Raw genomic sequence first — 19,214 nt, 5'->3', positions numbered from 1 at the left:
TAAGAATATAAACTTATAAATACATTATGAGCTTAGTTCAACTGTCGTACCCCATCAGAACCCAACCTGTTTAACTCCATTGTTTGTAAATAATATAAACACTGTTAACCTGAAAATATGGATGGTCAGCTCTATAAACACTGTTAACCTGAGAACATGGATGGTCAGTTCTATAAACACTGTTAACCTGAGAACATGGATGGTCAGTTCTATAAACACTGTTAACCTGAGAACATGGATGGTCAGCTCTATAAACACTGTTAACCTGAGAACATGGATGGTCAGTTCTATAAACACTGTTAACCTGAGAACATGGATGGTCAGTTCTATAAACACTGTTAACCTGAAAACATGGATGGTCAGTTCTATAAACACTGTTAACCTGAGAACATGGATGGTCAGTTCTATAAACACTGTTAACCTGAGAACATGGATGGTCAGCTCTATAAACACTGTTAACCTGAGAACATGGATGGTCAGTTCTATAAACACTGTTAACCTGAGAACATGGATGGTCAGTTCTATAAACACTGTTAACCTGAGAACATGGATGGTCAGTTCTATAAACACTGTTAACCTGAGAACATGGATGGTCAGTTCTATAAACACTGTTAACCTGAAAACATGGATGGTCAGTTCTATAAACACTGTTAACCTGAGAACATGGATGGTCAGTTCTATAAACACTGTTAACCTGAGAACATGGATGGTCAGTTCTATAAACACTGTTAACCTGAAAACATGGATGGTCAGTTCTATAAACACTGTTAACCTGAGAACATGGATGGTCAGTTCTATAAACACTGTTAACCTGAAAATATGGATGGTCAGTTCTATAAACACTGTTAACCTGAAAACATGGATGGTCAGTTCTATAAACACTGTTAACCTGAAAATATGGATGGTCAGTTCTATAAACACTGTTAACCTGAAAACATGGATGAACTAGAATTGTAATATCATGGATGGTCAGTTCTATAAACACTGTTAACCTGAGAACATGGATGAACTAGAATTGTAATATCATGGATGGTCAGTTCTATAAACACTGTTAACCTGAAAACATGGATGGTCGACATTGTTATTGTTTGAACTGCAGGTCCCCTGTAAAGGAATAGGACTCTCTCACCGAGATGAAAACTATTAATGTGAAAAAAGAACAAACAACAGAGGATTTAAAACAAACACATGACCTTTTATAACATGGATTAGTATAACAGGGTTTATTAATAACAGGGTTTATTAATAACAGGGATTATTATAACAGGGTTTATTATAACAGGGATTATTATAACAGGGATTATTATAACAGGGATTATTATAACAGGGTTTATTATAACAGGGATTATTATAACAGGGATTATTATAACAGGGATTATTATAACAGGGATTATTATAACAGGGTTTATTATAACAGGGTTTATCATAGAGCTCTGCTCAGCCTGTAACCATGACATTATCTATTATTATAGAGCTCTGCTCAGCCTATAAACATGACATTATCTATTATTATAGAGCTCTGCTCAGCCTATAAACATGACATTATCTATTATTATAGAGCTCTGCTCAGCCTGTAAACATGACATTCCATGAGAGCAGGATTCTAGTTGGAACTCTACATCTTTTGATTTTCAAATTACACCAAGATTATTTTTAAATTATATTTTTTTGTTGTAAACTGGCCTTTGGTTATTGGAACCAGAGACGTCCAAACCAGCAAGAGGACGCAACTGTTCCCACTGTGGAAAGGGTTTTAACCAGTTAGGGGACCTGAAACAATATGAGAGGACACACACAGGCGATAAACCTTTCCAATGCTCCCACTGTGTAAAGAGTTTTCCCTCTCGCAAAGATTGCGTACAGATGTAGGATCTTAGTTTTATCACTCTTCCTGTGCAGCAGTACATTCAAACTTGTAGTTTATTCACAGTTTAAAACCTGTCTACGATACTGGTTCCCAATTGGGAATCAACCCTCCCACGTGCAGCTGGAACGGTGGCGCATGGAACGCAAAAATATTCTTAAAAATATTTAACCTCCACACATTAACAAGTCCAATAGCTCAAATGAAAGATAAACATCTTGTTCATTTAGCCAGCAAGTCAGATTTCTAAAATGTTTTACGGCGAAAACATAGCACATATATATGTAAAACCACCACCAGACACAGCTCATTTCAATAGCCAAAACATGCAATCAACAAACGCAGGATTAAAAAATAAATCGCTCACTAACCTTTTGAAAATCTTCATCAGATGACAGTAATATGACATATTACACAGTACATATTTTTTTTTTTCAATAATATGCCATTTATATCCATAAATGTCCATTTACAGTGAGTTCACCTTCAGAAATTACTCAAAAACGCCCGCAGGAAATCTATGTAGCGCGGCAAGATAACGTAAAATAGACATCATAAACTTTGACTAAATATACATGTTCTACATATAGTTAGAAAGATACACTGCTTCTTTATGCAACCGCTGTGTTAGATTTATTTTTAACGTTACAGAAATCGCACACTATTCCATATTGTGAGACAGCGCTCAGTTCCAAGCTACATTTCCACGTAATGTTGGAGTCAACAGAAACACAGATTTAAGCATAAATATTCCCTTACCTTCGATGGTCTTCGTTCAGAATGTTCTGGAAGGCTTCATACTTACCCAATACATCGTTTGGTTTCAAGTCTTGCGTCTTTGTATTAGCTACTGCTAATAACATCAGCTGAAATGCACCCAAAACGTCCTCTGGTCCGGATAAGTTGCGCATCAAAACTTCAAAATTACACATTATATGTCGACTAAACAGGTCAAACTAAGTGCAGAAGCAAGCTTTATGATGTTTTAGACGTGCAAAACAAACTTCAATTCAATCGCCCATCGTCTGCCCTTCTCTTCAGTGCTGGAAACAAAGGAATGACTGTGACCAATTCGCGCCCATACGCACAGCCTATTCTCTCGTGGCACGCACTAATTTCACTCCCATAGGGTCAATTCTCGCGCGATTTGAACGGTTTGAAGCTCTAATGAAAGAGGACATCTAGCGGAAGAGATAGAAAGTGTCCCCAGAATCATAGCTGGTTGGGAAGGGTGGGGGCATGACGTCAAAGTTGCTCCAACTTTCATGGCCACAGAAACTAGTTTGGAAGAATGCCTGCCCTGTGAGTTCTGCTATACTTACAGACATAATTCCAACGGGTTTAGAATCTTTAGAGTGTTTTCTATCCAATAATAATTTTTATTTGCATATATTAACAATTTTTGAAAGATTTTTTTTCCAGTTTACTAGGGGTACCCAATCTCTCCAAAGGGGGCGTATGTCTGCCATATCCTCAACAGGTTTTAAAAACGCTTCCAAAGTTTGTAATTTCCACTTAACATTTCAGACTTAATTTGCCCTAACGTAAAATGCATCAATCCCTACAACAATTTTTTTTTATCGATTATAATCAGCATAATAATTCACATTTCCTGTTGTTTCGGGATTATTTTCCTGCTGTATTAAACTGGCTCACATTGATATTTTCCCCATGTGCACTGTATTTTTAAAAAACAAATCAAATTGTATTTCTCACAAACACCGAATGCAACAGGTTTTACCCTGAAATGATGAGTTAAAAAGAAGAAAAAAGGAAATAGTAACAGAAAATAACAATAAGGAGGTTATATACAAGACGTACCTGTACAGAGTCAATGTGCAGGGGTACGAAGTAGTTGAGGTAATGTGTACATGTAGGTAGGGGTTAAATTGACTAGGTAGATGACAGACATATTTTAAAATGTATTTATCAGATATGTTTTATTTAAAAAAAAAATACTAACATTAAAATCATTGTTGTGCAATTACAAACTAAACATGTTGTGGGCTAATGACAGGATGCCACTTCACACATGCAGCACAGATGCCTTTTAATAAAATGGTCTTTATCAATAGGAGTGAAGGAAAAACAGTTAATTGTCATGGAAACCAAAGAACGCATTTATTTAGTACAATCAAATGAACCTTGTGGTACACTGCAGCTATTCTGCAATTACTGCGTCCTAAATACCACAGCCGACTGCAGTTACTGCACTTGGACTGCAGTTTCAAAACAGCAATCTTTTTTTGTTGTCAGGGAAGACGACATTTTTTTTAACGTTATTTGCCACATAGCCTAGGTTTTTCAGGATAACTTCTTGATATCGGCAAAAATGAACATGTGGCACTGACTCGCCCACGCATTGCTGAAGATTTAGGATTAACACTAAGCATTTTCACCCAATTTAAATCCAATGACACGGTGAAATGTTTAGTTGATTTCATGTTGAATTCACTTTTAGTTGACAATTTTAACCAAATGTAAATCAAAACTCGACGTTGAAATGACGTCTGTACCCAGTGGGCTGGTTTGAATTAGCTGCAGGTGTTGGATCAACATTCACCTTCGAGACATACATCTACGACGAGGAACCATCGTTTAGGAAAAGGAGGCGAGTAGTGCGGATGAAATGGAGAAAAAGGATTGGAGAATCAACAGCTGTGCTGGAATGAGGACAATATGTCCGTCAGTTCTGATGATATATATAAATATTTTTTTTAGCCCCGTATTTAACTAGGCAAGTCAGTTAAGAACAATTCTTATTTACAATGACATGGGCCAATTGTGAGCCGCACTATGGGACTTCCGATCACGACCGATTCTAAACTGTGATACAGTCTGTAGTGACGACTCCAGACGACTCTGAGATGCAGCGCCACTCAAGAGCCAAAATATCTGGCAGCGGCGGGATTCGAACCCGCGCCTCCGAAGAGACTGGAGCCTTAATCCAGCGCCTTAGACCGCTCGGCCACGCTACCGATGCATATATATATATATATATATATATGTTCCACATGATTCAACATATTGATATCCACCAATACCGAATGTTTCCGGTTTTAATCAACTCCGCAGATAGTTGTATAGTGTGTATGTATAAGAAGTGTGGAAAAACCTTACATTGAAATGATTTGTTATGACATTGTTTGACAGAATCCTCTTTGCGTCAACCAATTCAGCCAACAGATGGCGACGCGAGTAATTCTTCCGTGACGTATAATCTAGTGGACGGGATGCTAAGAAGAGCAACACGGCTACGTATTCATCCACCTCGATTGCTTGCTAGGCAACATGAAACCGGAATATTGAAGCTCTTTAGGCCATTCTTGTGTATATTTGCCTCAGTGGTTTAAACACAATTATGTTAACGTATCAACTGCTTAATTGTAACGTCATTTGCATGTTAAATGTGTTAAATTCTTAAGATTGATACTGAGCCCGGCACTAGGCTAGTTTCTAATGCTAACCAGCTAATGCTATTTAGCGAACTAATATCCCCGACCATGAGCTCACTAAGCTACTTCTCCCCTGCTACAGAGGTCTGCTGGACACAGAAAGAAGCTCAGGGGCTGAACATTGTCGTAAAAGAGGATGATATTATAGTGAAAGGAAAGGAAGCTTTCAGAATGAAAAAGGAGGAAGAGGAGGCTATCACATTGAAAGAAGAGGAGGAGCATTTTGGAGTGGAGGGAGTATCGGCTGTCACAGTGGAAAAAGAGGTAGAAGCTTTCAGAATGAAAAAGGAGGAAGAGGAGGTAATCACATTGAAAGAAGAGAATGAAACGTTAGGAGTGAAAGAGGAAGAGGGGATACAGGCTGTCACAGTGGAAGATGAGGTAGAAGTTTTCAGAATGAAAAAGGAGGAAGAGGCGGCTGTTTCAGTGAAAGAGGAACCTTTTTGGGAGGAAGACGAGGTTGTCTCAATAAAAGAGAAGGTTGAAGCTGTTCTGGGAGTGAAAGAGGAGGAGACAGAAGATCAGATTAACAGCAGTGAGTATTGTCTAAAAACAACTCGGCAGTTGTTGAACTAGGCTAAGGTGCGGTTTTAAAGGGGCATTCTACTGAAGTTATGCACTCAAATATACAGTACTGGAGGAATTGATAAAGGGGCAATCTGCGATTGGTACATGCATTTTTTTTAAACGTTTAAATTGATACTTTATTGTCCATTTACATCTAAATTAATTTAGTTTAGTCAGCAGGTAAACATCTTTCCACACTGGGAGCTGTCTCCCAAGCTGGGCTCACTCTCTCAAGAGGAAGAGATAATTTTTCTGGATAGGCCAGAAAATGTGACACGTTACTCCCTATGTAAATGTGGGGTGTGAAACCTGCCAGTTCAAGTCAGCTCCGAGAGTGGAAACCGAGAGCTGACATATGGGGCATTGTGACACAATAAGGCACGGGAACCTATGAAATTCACAGAGCGCTCTGTACACAAATAATGTCACTCGGAACCAGTCCACAACTCCAGTTTAAAAGCAGAGAAGAAGTCCTAGAACCTGATGACACATTAGAGAGAGTTGTAGCCATTGATTCTTGAAGAATATAACTTCTAAATGCCCAACGACCTCAGTTCAACGGTCATACCCCATCTGAACCCGATATATACCGAGTTTACAAAACATTATGAACACCTGCTCAACTTTGATTTCCCATCAGAACCCACAACAGCCTGTTTAACTCTGAGGGGTATACTATGTAGTGGGATAGAGGAGTTAGTGAGCTGACTTCGGTTCAATTCTGATTTTCGACTCACTGAATTCAACTCAGGAAAACTGTTGAAGGTCTCTTACCTCTTAACCATGTAAGTTTCTATGGCAACAAATCCTTCATCTCTAACCTGCTCCGGGGCAGGCTAGTTGAGGACCAATCAGGGGGCAGGCTAACCCCACTTTATCCTGACTCAAGTGTTGTGTCTGAGCTGTGATTTGAGGACCAATCAAATCGAATTCCCTACCATCTGTGATTGCAATAAAAAGTCATACGTTTACCATCTGTTTTGATGTTCTCATTCACACAGGAGAGACACATGACTATAGTGGATCCTCTGGGGAGCCTCAACAACATCCTGATGCTGACGAGACAGAGAAGAGTCTCTCCAGATCAGAACACCAGATGGTACAGCTTGGTCTGGTCTAGCATACAGCTTGCTCTATCGGGGTCTGGGCTGGGTTTCTGTAAATGCATTTCATGACAACAGTGACATCAGCATCCATAATGATATGTGTCTGTGTCCCCTCTTTATGGTTACCAGGACAACGCTAGCCCTTCCTCCCTCCCGGAGTCCCCGTGTCGAGCCTCTCCTGGTAGCACCTTACTGCTGGGTATGAAGAGGTTGTCTGTGCTGCTGGTGGACTGCAGGAAAACAATGGGGCTGAGTGGAACTGTGAGAGGAGGAGAAGAGAAGAAAGGATCAGATTTGACACATCAAAGTAAGTGCTGTAGTTTAGTTTGAACAAATAAAATAGATCTGCCCACTCGGGTCTGTTCCCAGTAGGGCTGGTATCTGTTCCCAGCATGGCTGGTATCTGTTCCCAGTAGGGCTGGTATCTGTTCCCAGTAGGGCTGGTATCTGTTCCCAGTAGGGCTGGTATCTGTTCCCAGTAGGGCTGGTATCTGTTCCCAGTAGGGCTGGTATCTGTTCCCAGTAGGGCTGGTATCTGTTCCCAGTAGAGCTGGTATCTGTTCCTAGTAGGGCTGGTATCTGTTCCTAGTAAGGCTGGTATCTGTTCCTAGTAGGGCTGGTATCTGTTCCCAGTAGGGCTGGTATCTGTTCCCAGTAGGGCTGGTATCTGTTCCCAGTAGGGCTGGTATCTGTTCCCAGTAGGGCTGGTATCTGTTCCTAGTAGGGCTGGTATCTGTTCCCAGTAGAGCTGGTATCTGTTCCTAGTAGGGCTGGTATCTGTTCCCAGTAGAGCTGTTCCCCAACTAATACAAATCTTGGTCGATTTATTTTTTTAGCGTGTATTTTTCCATATATAGACACCATTCTGCCTTTTCTTATGTGGAATGCCAATTTCTTACCATTTCTAATGATATGTGTGCCAGTTATGGTTTTCATATGCACATTTTCATGGAACATTTTAATTTAATTTATAATAAACGTCTTCATATCTCAAAATCATTGTCATGTTGTTCATCAAAATTCAATCTAAATGAAAATTATAAAAACCTATAAAGTATTTTCTGTTTCCAACTATGTAAAAATAGCCGACATAAAGTCAACAAATAAAAACATCGCAGCCTGCATGTAGAAAATATCCTGATTTAAAAAATAAATATCCTATAAAATCACATTGACTATGCATGGCCTGTCTGCAACCAACTTGAAACATTGTATCAACTATTAACTTGGGTCAGGCCTGAAGCTTGTGCTAGCAACCTAGCAACATTGTATAAAATATTCTGGATCCTCGGAATTTCCCCTCAACCGGTGAGCTCAGGACCGACACAGCTGTAGGCTATTTGCGCAAGAGATAAGAAGCAATGCTCGACTTGGACAGGCGCTCACTGGAGCTGAGTAGCGAAACCTCAAATGTTCCTCTCATAGAATATTAGCTCAGAAGTATAGTGGGGCTCCTGCACCTACATATAAACAGTACCAGCACCCAAAATGAGTACCAGGAACCTATTCCAGTCCAAGTCAAGCACTGATGAGAAGTCATCAGGTCTATTTTATGACGTTTCCACTGGACCAGAGCATTGACTTGTTTCCCGCTGAGTGGTTCATCGAAAAGGGAGAGAGCTGGAAAATATTTTTTTTATATACATTGAGGAACTATTGTAATTCTCAAAGGATGTAAAAACACACGTTGTTTTGCTGTTTTAGGCGAAGAAAACATTACATTGAGCAGCTCCACAGGTCCACAGCTTTGGACTAGTAACCGGAAGGTTGCAAGTTCAAATCCCCCGAGCTGACAAGGTACAAATCTGTCGTTCTGCCCCTGAACAGGGCAGTTAACCCACTGTTCCTAGGCCGTCATTGAAAATAAGAATTTGTTCTGACTTAGTTAAATAAAGGTAAATAAATAAATAAATAGTGGTGGTGCGTTAAGCCAATCAGAAATACTGTCAAATTGACGGGAGAGAGGTGAATTGTGCATCTGGGCGCTGCATAGTTAATCTGACGTCTGCATTGACCATGTAGCATTTACAGTGATACGACCTCTTCAGAAGTAGAAGGGCATTCATACTTGACCATGTAGCATTTACAGTGATACGACCTCTTCAGAAGTAGAAGGGCATTCATACTTGACCATGTAGCATTTACAGTGATACGACCTCTTCAGAAGTAGAAGGGCATTCATACTTCTTGCGCTTCGTGAAGCAGTGCAGAGCTGTTGTCCAGGAAGTTGTCAAGGACGTGAGTTTGTTTTTGTACAGGATGTACTGTTGACGCCCTGTGGAATCCAAAGGAATTGCATCGGGGAGCTATTTTACAATATGACCTTTCTCTTGCATTTCTAAGAGGATGGTCTCTCCAAAAAATAAAAAAATCCAGTTGGATTTTCTCCTACCATATCTATTATGTTATAGTCTCCTACATTATTGTAACATTTCTACAAACTTCAATGTTTTTTTTATTTACAATGGTACCAATTATATGCATATCCTCCCTTCGGGGCCTGAGCTACAGTCAGTTTACTTTGGGCACGTCATTCAGACAGGAAGTGGAGAAAAAAGGGGTGGCCCTATCCCTAAGGGCATGTACGAGCACACTCCTCCAGTTCACCTTAGCTGAGTTAAAAGCAAAAGAATATCAACAAATAAATCAATCAATATTCTATTTATACTTCCTGTTTCTGTTTATTTAACCTATTTTGATGTCATATATTGAATTTGGATTTACTTCCAAAGTCTTAGTCAATAAATTGAAACCAACCTCTTTTAATCTGACGTCCACATTCCATTGATGCCCTGCTAACCCTTTATCAGACGTCGGATGTGGAGATCAATAAGGAGGTTATAGAGATCAGACGTTGGATGTGGAGATCAATAAGGAGGTTATAGAGATCAGATGTTGGATGTGGAGATCAATAAGGAGGTTATAGAGATCAGATGTTGGATGTGGAGATCAATAAGGAGGTTATAGAGATCAGATTTGGATAAATTCCCTTACAACCCCATAAGAAGTAGATCAGATTTGGATGTCATTTCTGATCAATAAGGATGTCAAGATGTAATAAGGATGTCATAAATCTAGATCAGATTTGGATGTCATTTTTGATCAATAAGGATGTCAAGATGTAATAAGGATGTCATAAATCTAGATCAGATTTGGATGTCAACAAAAAAAGACACAACATGTAAAGTTCAATAGGATTTATTTTATTAGCCTACAGTTCTCTACAGCCACTCTGCTCTGAGGGATCTATATTAAATGCCATACAAAGACTTAGCAGGAGGTTTCATCATGTGGACTTTGTACATGTCTGTCTAACTAAACACTGTCTTTGGCAGGAGAGAGATCAGACTCTCACGTTGACAGCGGTAAGAGTCCTCCGGGGGATCCGGACCCAGTGACGTCCAAACCAGCTGGACGACACCACTGTTCCCAGTGTGGGAAGAGTTTTAACCATTTAGGGAACCTGAAAACGCACGGGAGGACACATACGGGAGAGAAGCCGTACCACTGCTCCCTGTGTGGAAAGAGATTCACCCATTCAGGGAGCCTGAAAGCACATACGAAAATACACACAGGGGAGAAACCTTATCACTGCTCTCAGTGCGGAAAGAGATTTATCCAGTTAGGGAACCTGGAATCACACGAGAGAACTCACACAGAAGTAAAGAGGCTTTTCCACTGTTCTCATTGTGAAAAAACTTTTAAGAATTTAGGGAACCTGAAAGTGCATGAGAAATGCCATACAGGGGGGAAGCTTTTTCGTTGCTCCCAGTGTGGAACGATATTTACCCAGTTTAGGCATCTGACAGACCACGAGGTAACACACACAGGGAAGATGCCTTACCACTGCTCCCGGTGTGGAAAGACATATTTCACGTCACATGCACTTAGTCTCCATGAGAGAACACACACAGTGCTCCCGCCCTTATCTCATATTTTTGACTGAAAATCGTGTTTTTTTGTTTATGCCACATTAAACCAAATTGTAGAAAGTATACTCGACAGCGATGACGAAACAAAAGTTACCCTCTGTTTCTTCTTGAGAAAACGCGTTAAAACAATTCTTTAACATTAAATTCTTATTACTACCAACTGAAATAAGAATTTCCAATATTATTTTTCCAATCAAGTTACGGAGCTCTACCAGGCGGTTGAGAAGTCAAGAGGGTCATCTCTACAGTGACACATTAGAATGGCGTTTTGTTACAGAGCTCTACCAGGCGGTTGAGAAGTCAAGAGGGTCATATCTACAGTGACACATTAGAATGGCGTTTTGTTACAGAGCTCTACCAGGCGGTTGAGAAGTCAAGAGGGTCATCTCTACAGTGACACATTAGAATGGCGTTTTGCATAGCATTTTTACTGATCTAGAAAATAGACATTTACTTTAGGTGTGTTTCAATGGCCTTTTAAATACATAGTTAAGCATTGTTAAATGAGGACTGATCTCAAATGTGGAACAACGTATGGTAATATTCAATGACATTTTGGAAATGTTTGTGTTTTTCCAGGTAGTGGATACAGTAGTAGTCACACAAAACGGCTTTCTTGAATTTCAAATGGTCTAGGTTCTTCCACCATGTTTCCCCCCCATCTTCAGACTATATTTTACAATAATATATGACTAAACGCCATTTTATTTTATTACTGTTACAGACTTTGTTTTATTGGCCGATAGTCTGAATATTGATTATTTGACGTTATGAGGCTGAAATGTGGATAAAACCACTTATGTTGCGTAGAAGTAGCTTTTCCTTTCTTTCTCACAGTCATAGACTGAATTGTAGTAGCAGTAGTAGTCGCTGTAGTAGTGGTAACTGTGGTGGTAGTAGTAGTAGTAACAGTAGTAGTACTGGTAGCAGTAGTACTGGTAGCAGTAGTAGTAGTAACAGTAATACTGGTAGTAGTAGTAGTAGTAGCAGTAATACTGGTAGTAGTAGTAGTAGCAGTAATACTGGTAGTAGCAGTAATACTGGTGGTAGTAGTAGTAGTAGTAGTAGTAGTAGTACTGGTAGCAGTACTGGTAGCAGTAGTAGCAGTAGTACTGGTAACAGTAGTAACAGTAGTAGCAGTAGTACTGGTAACAGTGGTAGCAGTAGTACTGGTAACAGTAGTAGCAGTAGTAACAGTAGTAGCAGTAGTACTGGTAACAGTAGTAGTACTGGTAGCAGTAGTAACAGTAGTAGTAGTAGCAGTAGTGCTGGTAGTAGCAGTAGTACTGGTAGCAGTAGTACTGGTAGTAGTAACAATAGTAGTAGTAGTAGTAGTAGCAGTAGTGGTAGTAGTAGTAGTAACAGTAGTAGTAGCAGTAGTACTGGTAGTAGTAACAGTAGTAGTAGTGGTGTAGTGGTAGTAGCAGTAGTACTGGTAGCAGTAGTACTGGTAGTAGTAACAATAGTAGTAGTAGTAGTAGTAGTAGTAGTAGTGGTAGTAGTAGTAGTAACAGTAGTAGTAGCAGTAGTACTGGTAGTAGTAACAGTAGTAGTAGTAGCAGTAGTACTGGTAGTAGTAGTAGTAGTAGTAACAGTAGTGGTAGTAGTAGTAGTAGTAGTAGTAGTGGTAGTAGTATTAGTAACAATAGTAGTAGCAGTAGTACTGGTAGTAGTAACAGTAGTAGTAGTAGTGGTGTAGTGGTAGTAGTAGCAGCTTTTCCTTTCTTTCTCACAGTCATAGACTGAATTGTACACCAATCTACAATCATAACGTCAATCATATATAATTATCTAAACTAGCAAAACACTTTTTTAATACAAATCAACGACAAGGGTTTTTTTGGTTGGCAGCTTGAGAAGATCCATCTTTAGAGTTCTTAGGAAGGCATTTCTAAGGCTCTGGGCGATGTGGTGTGTGCCGCCAAATCAATCGATCCATTTAGTGAGGTACGGAACGGCAGAGTCTGATAGCAGCCTGTTTGTTGTCACGGAGACAGAGAGTGTTCAGTTTGCTCTGGTTGGAGGGAGCCAGTCTGTAAACTGGGAGTTCTTCAGTGTTTTTACTTGCTATATTGTATTTACTTTGCCACCATGGCCTTTTTTTTTGCCTTTACCTCCCTTATCTCACCTCATTTGCTCACATCGTATATAGACTTGTTTCTACTGTATTATTGACTGTATGTTTGTTTTACTCCATGTGTAACTCTGTGTCGTTTGTATGTGTCGAACTGCTTTGCTTTATCTTGGCCAGGTCGCAATTGTAAATGAGAACTTGTTCTCAACTTGCCTACCTGGTTAAATAAAGGTGAAATTAAAAAAAAACGTTTTTTTAAACAAAATGTCAGGCAGATCTGCTCCTGTCTTACATGAGTGCTTCCCGGTAGCTGGTGTACAGTGATACGACCGGCCTAGAATGATTCTGCTGCAGGGGTCTCTTCTGGACTCTCCAGCTTGAACGGTCAGGGTTTGAGTGAGGTCAGGATGTGATCGTGGTATGCGAGGGTGACAGCCAGGGAAAACAGACTCCACAACTGGTCTCTTGAATAATGTTTACATACTGCTTTACTCACCTCATATGTGTATATTCTGTATTTTATTCTCCTGTATTTACTCACCTCATATGTACATATTCTGTATTTTATTCTCCTGTATTTACTCACCTCATATGTACATATTCTGTATTTTATTCTCCTGTATTTACTCATCTCATATGTACATATTCTGTATTTTATTCTCCTGTATTTACTCATCTCATATGTACATATTCTGTATTTTATTCTACTGTATTTACTCATCTCATATGTATATATTCTGTATTTTATTCTACTGTATTTACTCATCTCATATGTACATATTCTGTATTTTATTCTCCTGTATTTACTCATCTCATATGTACATATTCTGTATTTTATTCTACTGTATTTACTCATCTCATATGTACATATTCTGTATTTTATTCTCCTGTATTTACTCATCTCATATGTATATATTCTGTATTTTATTCTACTGTATTTTAGTCAATGCCACTCTGACATTACTCGTCCTAATATTTATATATTTCTTAATTCCATTCTTTTACTTTTAGATTTGTGTGGAATTGTTGTGAATTGTTAGATACTACTGTTTGGAGCTATGAACACAAGCATTTCACTACACCTGCAATAACATCTGCTACAACATGTGTATGGACTAATAACATCTGCTACAACATGTGTATGGACCAATAACATCTGCTACAACATGTGTATGGACCAATAACATCTGCTACAACATGTGTATGGACCAAGAACATCTGTTACAACATGTGTATGGACCAATAACATCTGCTACAACATGTGTATGGACCAATAACATCTGCTACAACATGTGTGTGGACCAATAACATCTGCTACAACATGTGTATGGACCAATAACATCTGTTACAACATGTGTATGGACCAATAACATCTGTTACAACATGTGTATGGACCAATAACATCTGCTACAACATGTGTATGGACCAATAACATCTGCTACAACGTGTGTATGGACCAATAACATCTGCTACAACGTGTGTATGGACCAATAACATCTGCTACAACATGTGTATGGACCAATAACATCTGCTACAACATGTGTATGGACCAATAACATCTGCTACAACATGTGTATGGACCAATAACATCTGCTACAACATGTGTATGGACCAATAACATCTGCTACAACATGTGTATGGACCAATAACATCTGCTACAACATGTGTATGGACCAATAACATCTGCTACAACGTGTGTATGGACCAATAACATCTGCTACAACATGTGTATGGACCAATAACATCTGCTACAACATGTGTATGGACCAATAACATCTGCTACAACGTGTGTATGGACCAATAACATCTGTTACAACGTGTGTATGGACCAATAACATCTGCTACAACATGTGTATGGACCAATAACATCTGCTACAACATGTGTATGGACCAATAACATCTGCTACAACATGTGTATGGACCAATAACATCTGTTACAACGTGTGTATGGACCAATAACATCTGTTACAACATGTGTATGGACCAATAACATCTGCTACAACATGTGTATGGACCAATAACATCTGCTACAACATGTGTATGGACCAATAACATCTGCTACAACATGTGTATGGACCAATAACATCTGCTACAACATGTGTATGGACCAATAACATCTGCTACAACATGTGTATGGACCAATAACATCTGCTACAACGTGTGTATGGACCAATAACATCTGCTACAACATGTGTATGGACCAATAACATCTGTTACAACGTGTGTATGGACCAATAACATCTGCTACAACATGTGTATGGACCAATAACATCTGCTACAACATGTGTATGGACCAATAACATCTGCTACAACATGTGTATGGACCAATAATATCTGCTACAACATGTGTATGGACCAATAACATCTGCTACAACATGTGAATGGACCAATAACATCTGCTACAACATGTGTATGGACCAATAACATCTGCTACAACATGTGTATGGACCAATAACATCTGCTACAACGTGTGTATGGACCAACGACATCTGCTACAACATGTGAATGGACCAATAACATCTGTTACAACATGTGTATGGACCAATAACATCTGCTACAACGTGTGTATGGACCAATAACATCTGCTACAACATGTGTATGGACCAATAACATCTGTTACAACATGTGTATGGACCAATAACATCTGCTACAACATGTGTATGGACCAGTAACATCTGCTACAATGTGTGTATGGACCAATAACATCTGCTACAACGTGTGTATGGACCAATAACATCTGCTACAACGTGTGTATGGACCAATAACATCTGCTACAACATGTGTATGGACCAATAACATCTGCTACAACATGTGTATGGACCAATAACATCTGCTACAACGTGTGTATGGACCAATAACATCTGCTACAACATGTGTATGGACCAATAACATCTGCTACAACATGTGTATGGACCAATAACATCTGCTACAACATGTGTATGGACCAAGAACATCTGTTACAACATGTGTATGGACCAATAACATCTGCTACAACATGTGTATGGACCAATAACATCTGCTAAAACATGTGTGTGGACCAATAACATCTGCTACAACATGTGTATGGACCAATAACATCTGTTACAACATGTGTATGGACCAATAACATCTGTTACAACATGTGTATGGACCAATAACATCTGCTACAACATGTGTATGGACCAATAACATCTGCTACAACGTGTGTATGGACCAATAACATCTGCTACAACGTGTGTATGGACCAATAACATCTGCTACAACATGTGTATGGACCAATAACATCTGCTACAACATGTGTATGGACCAATAACATCTGCTACAACATGTGTATGGACCAATAACATCTGCTACAACATGTGTATGGACCAATAACATCTGCTACAACATGTGTATGGACCAATAACATCTGCTACAACATGTGTATGGACCAATAACATCTGCTACAACGTGTGTATGGACCAATAACATCTGCTACAACATGTGTATGGACCAATAACATCTGCTACAACATGTGTATGGACCAATAACATCTGCTACAACGTGTGTATGGACCAATAACATCTGTTACAACGTGTGTATGGACCAATAACATCTGCTACAACATGTGTATGGACCAATAACATCTGCTACAACATGTGTATGGACCAATAACATCTGCTACAACATGTGTATGGACCAATAACATCTGTTACAACGTGTGTATGGACCAATAACATCTGTTACAACATGTGTATGGACCAATAACATCTGCTACAACATGTGTATGGACCAATAACATCTGCTACAACATGTGTATGGACCAATAACATCTGCTACAACATGTGTATGGACCAATAACATCTGCTACAACATGTGTATGGACCAATAACATCTGCTACAACATGTGTATGGACCAATAACATCTGCTACAACGTGTGTATGGACCAATAACATCTGCTACAACGTGTGTATGGACCAATAACATCTGTTACAACGTGTGTATGGACCAATAACATCTGCTACAACATGTGTATGGACCAATAACATCTGCTACAACATGTGTATGGACCAATAACATCTGCTACAACATGTGTATGGACCAATAATATCTGCTACAACATGTGTATGGACCAATAACATCTGCTACAACATGTGAATGGACCAATAACATCTGCTACAACATGTGTATGGACCAATAACATCTGCTACAACATGTGTATGGACCAATAACATCTGCTACAACGTGTGTATGGACCAACGACATCTGCTACAACATGTGAATGGACCAATAACATCTGTTACAACATGTGTATGGACCAATAACATCTGCTACAACGTGTGTATGGACCAATAACATCTGCTACAACATGTGTATGGACCAATAACATCTGTTACAACATGTGTATGGACCAATAACATCTGCTACAACATGTGTATGGACCAGTAACATCTGCTACAATGTGTGTATGGACCAATAACATCTGCTACAACGTGTGTATGGACCAATAACATCTGCTACAACGTGTGTATGGACCAATAACATCTGCTACAACGTGTGTATGGACCAATAACATCTGCTACAACGTGTGTATGGACCAATAACATCTGCTACAACGTGTGTATGGACCAATAACATCTGCTACAACGTGTGTATGGACCAATAACATCTGTTACAACGTGTGTATGGACCAATAACATCTGCTACAACATGTGTATGGACCAATAACATCTGCTACAACGTGTGTATGGACCAATAACATCTGCTACAACATGTGTATGGACCAATAACATCTGCTACAACATGTGTATGGACCAATAACATCTGCTACAACATGTGTATGGACCAATAACATCTGCTACAACATGTGTATGGACCAATAACATCTGCTACAACATGTGTATGGACCAATAACATCTGCTACAACATGTGTATGGACCAATAACATCTGCTACAACGTGTGTATGGACCAACGACATCTGCTACAACGTGTGAATGGACCAATAACATCTGTTACAACGTGTGTATGGACCAATAACATCTGCTACAACGTGTGTATGGACCAATAACATCTGCTACAACATGTGTATGGACCAATAACATCTGCTACAACATGTGTATGGACCAATAACATCTGTTACAACATGTGTATGGACCAATAACATCTGCTACAACATGTGTATGGACCAGTAACATCTGCTACAATATGTGTATGGACCAATAACATCTGCTACAACGTGTGTATGGACCAATAACATCTGCTACAACATGTGTATGGACCAATAACATCTGCTACAACATGTGTATGGACCAATAACATCTGCTACAACGTGTGTATGGACCAGTAACATCTGCTACAACGTGTGTATGGACCAATAACATCTGTTACAACATGTGTATGGACCAATAACATCTGCTACAACATGTGTATGGACCAATAACATCTGCTACAACGTGTGTATGGACCAATAACATCTGCTACAACGTGTGTATGGACCAATAACATCTGCTACAACATGTGTATGGACCAATAACATCTGCTACAACGTGTGTATGGACCAATAACATCTGCTACAACGTGTGTATGGACCAATAACATCTGCTACAACGTGTGTATGGACCAATAACATCTGTTACAACATGTGTATGGACCAATAACATCTGCTACAACATGTGTATGGACCAATAACATCTGCTACAACGTGTGTATGGACCAATAACATCTGCTACAACATGTGTATGGACCAATAACATCTGCTACAACATGTGTATGGACCAATAACATCTGTTACAACATGTGTATGGACCAATAACATCTGCTACAACATGTGTATGGACCAATAACATCTGCTACAACGTGTGTATGGACCAATAACATCTGTTACAACATGTGTATGGACCAATAACATCTGCTACAACGTGTGTATGGACCAATAACATCTGCTACAACATGTGTATGGACCAATAACATCTGCTACAACGTGTGTATGGACCAATAACATCTGCTACAACATGTGTATGGACCAATAACATCTGCTACAACATGTGTATGGACCAATAACATCTGCTACAACATGTGTATGGACCAATAACATCTGCTACAACGTGTGTATGGACCAATAACATCTGCTACAACGTGTGTATGGACCAATAACATCTGCTACAACGTGTGTATGGACCAATAACATCTGCTACAACATGTGAATGGACCAATAACATCTGCTACAACATGTGTATGGACCAATAACATCTGCTAC

General features: G+C 39.4%; 2 protein-coding genes and 1 non-coding gene across 3 annotated transcripts; 2 read left to right on the top strand and 1 right to left on the bottom strand.

The window, feature by feature from the left end:
* Positions 1-4,760: 4,760 nt before the first annotated feature.
* On the bottom strand, positions 4,761-4,842 carry trnal-aag (transfer RNA leucine (anticodon AAG)). The gene has a single exon. It is a non-coding gene; the product is annotated as a tRNA-Leu (tRNA).
* A 254-nt stretch (positions 4,843-5,096) lies between these two features.
* Positions 5,097-5,987, top strand: LOC149978658 (uncharacterized). The gene has a single exon (XM_090194961.1). The coding sequence runs from the start codon at positions 5,338-5,340 to the stop codon at positions 5,893-5,895; it is 558 nt and encodes a 185-aa protein (XP_090051087.1). The 5' UTR covers positions 5,097-5,337; the 3' UTR covers positions 5,896-5,987.
* Positions 5,988-7,092: 1,105 nt separating this feature from the next.
* Positions 7,093-11,084, top strand: LOC110494905 (uncharacterized). The gene is made up of 2 exons (XM_090194954.1): positions 7,093-7,299; positions 10,328-11,084. Exons 1-2 carry the CDS (start codon positions 7,194-7,196, stop codon positions 10,936-10,938), a joined length of 717 nt encoding a protein of 238 aa, XP_090051080.1. The 5' UTR covers positions 7,093-7,193; the 3' UTR covers positions 10,939-11,084.
* Positions 11,085-19,214: the final 8,130 nt, after the last annotated feature.

The sequence above is a fragment of the Oncorhynchus mykiss genome, chromosome 13 (assembly GCF_057628025.1).
Source record: "Oncorhynchus mykiss isolate SJ-2025 chromosome 13, ASM5762802v1, whole genome shotgun sequence".
In the NCBI taxonomy this organism is placed as follows: domain Eukaryota; kingdom Metazoa; phylum Chordata; class Actinopteri; order Salmoniformes; family Salmonidae; genus Oncorhynchus; species Oncorhynchus mykiss.
This window is presented reverse-complemented; position numbering and strand designations above follow the sequence as displayed.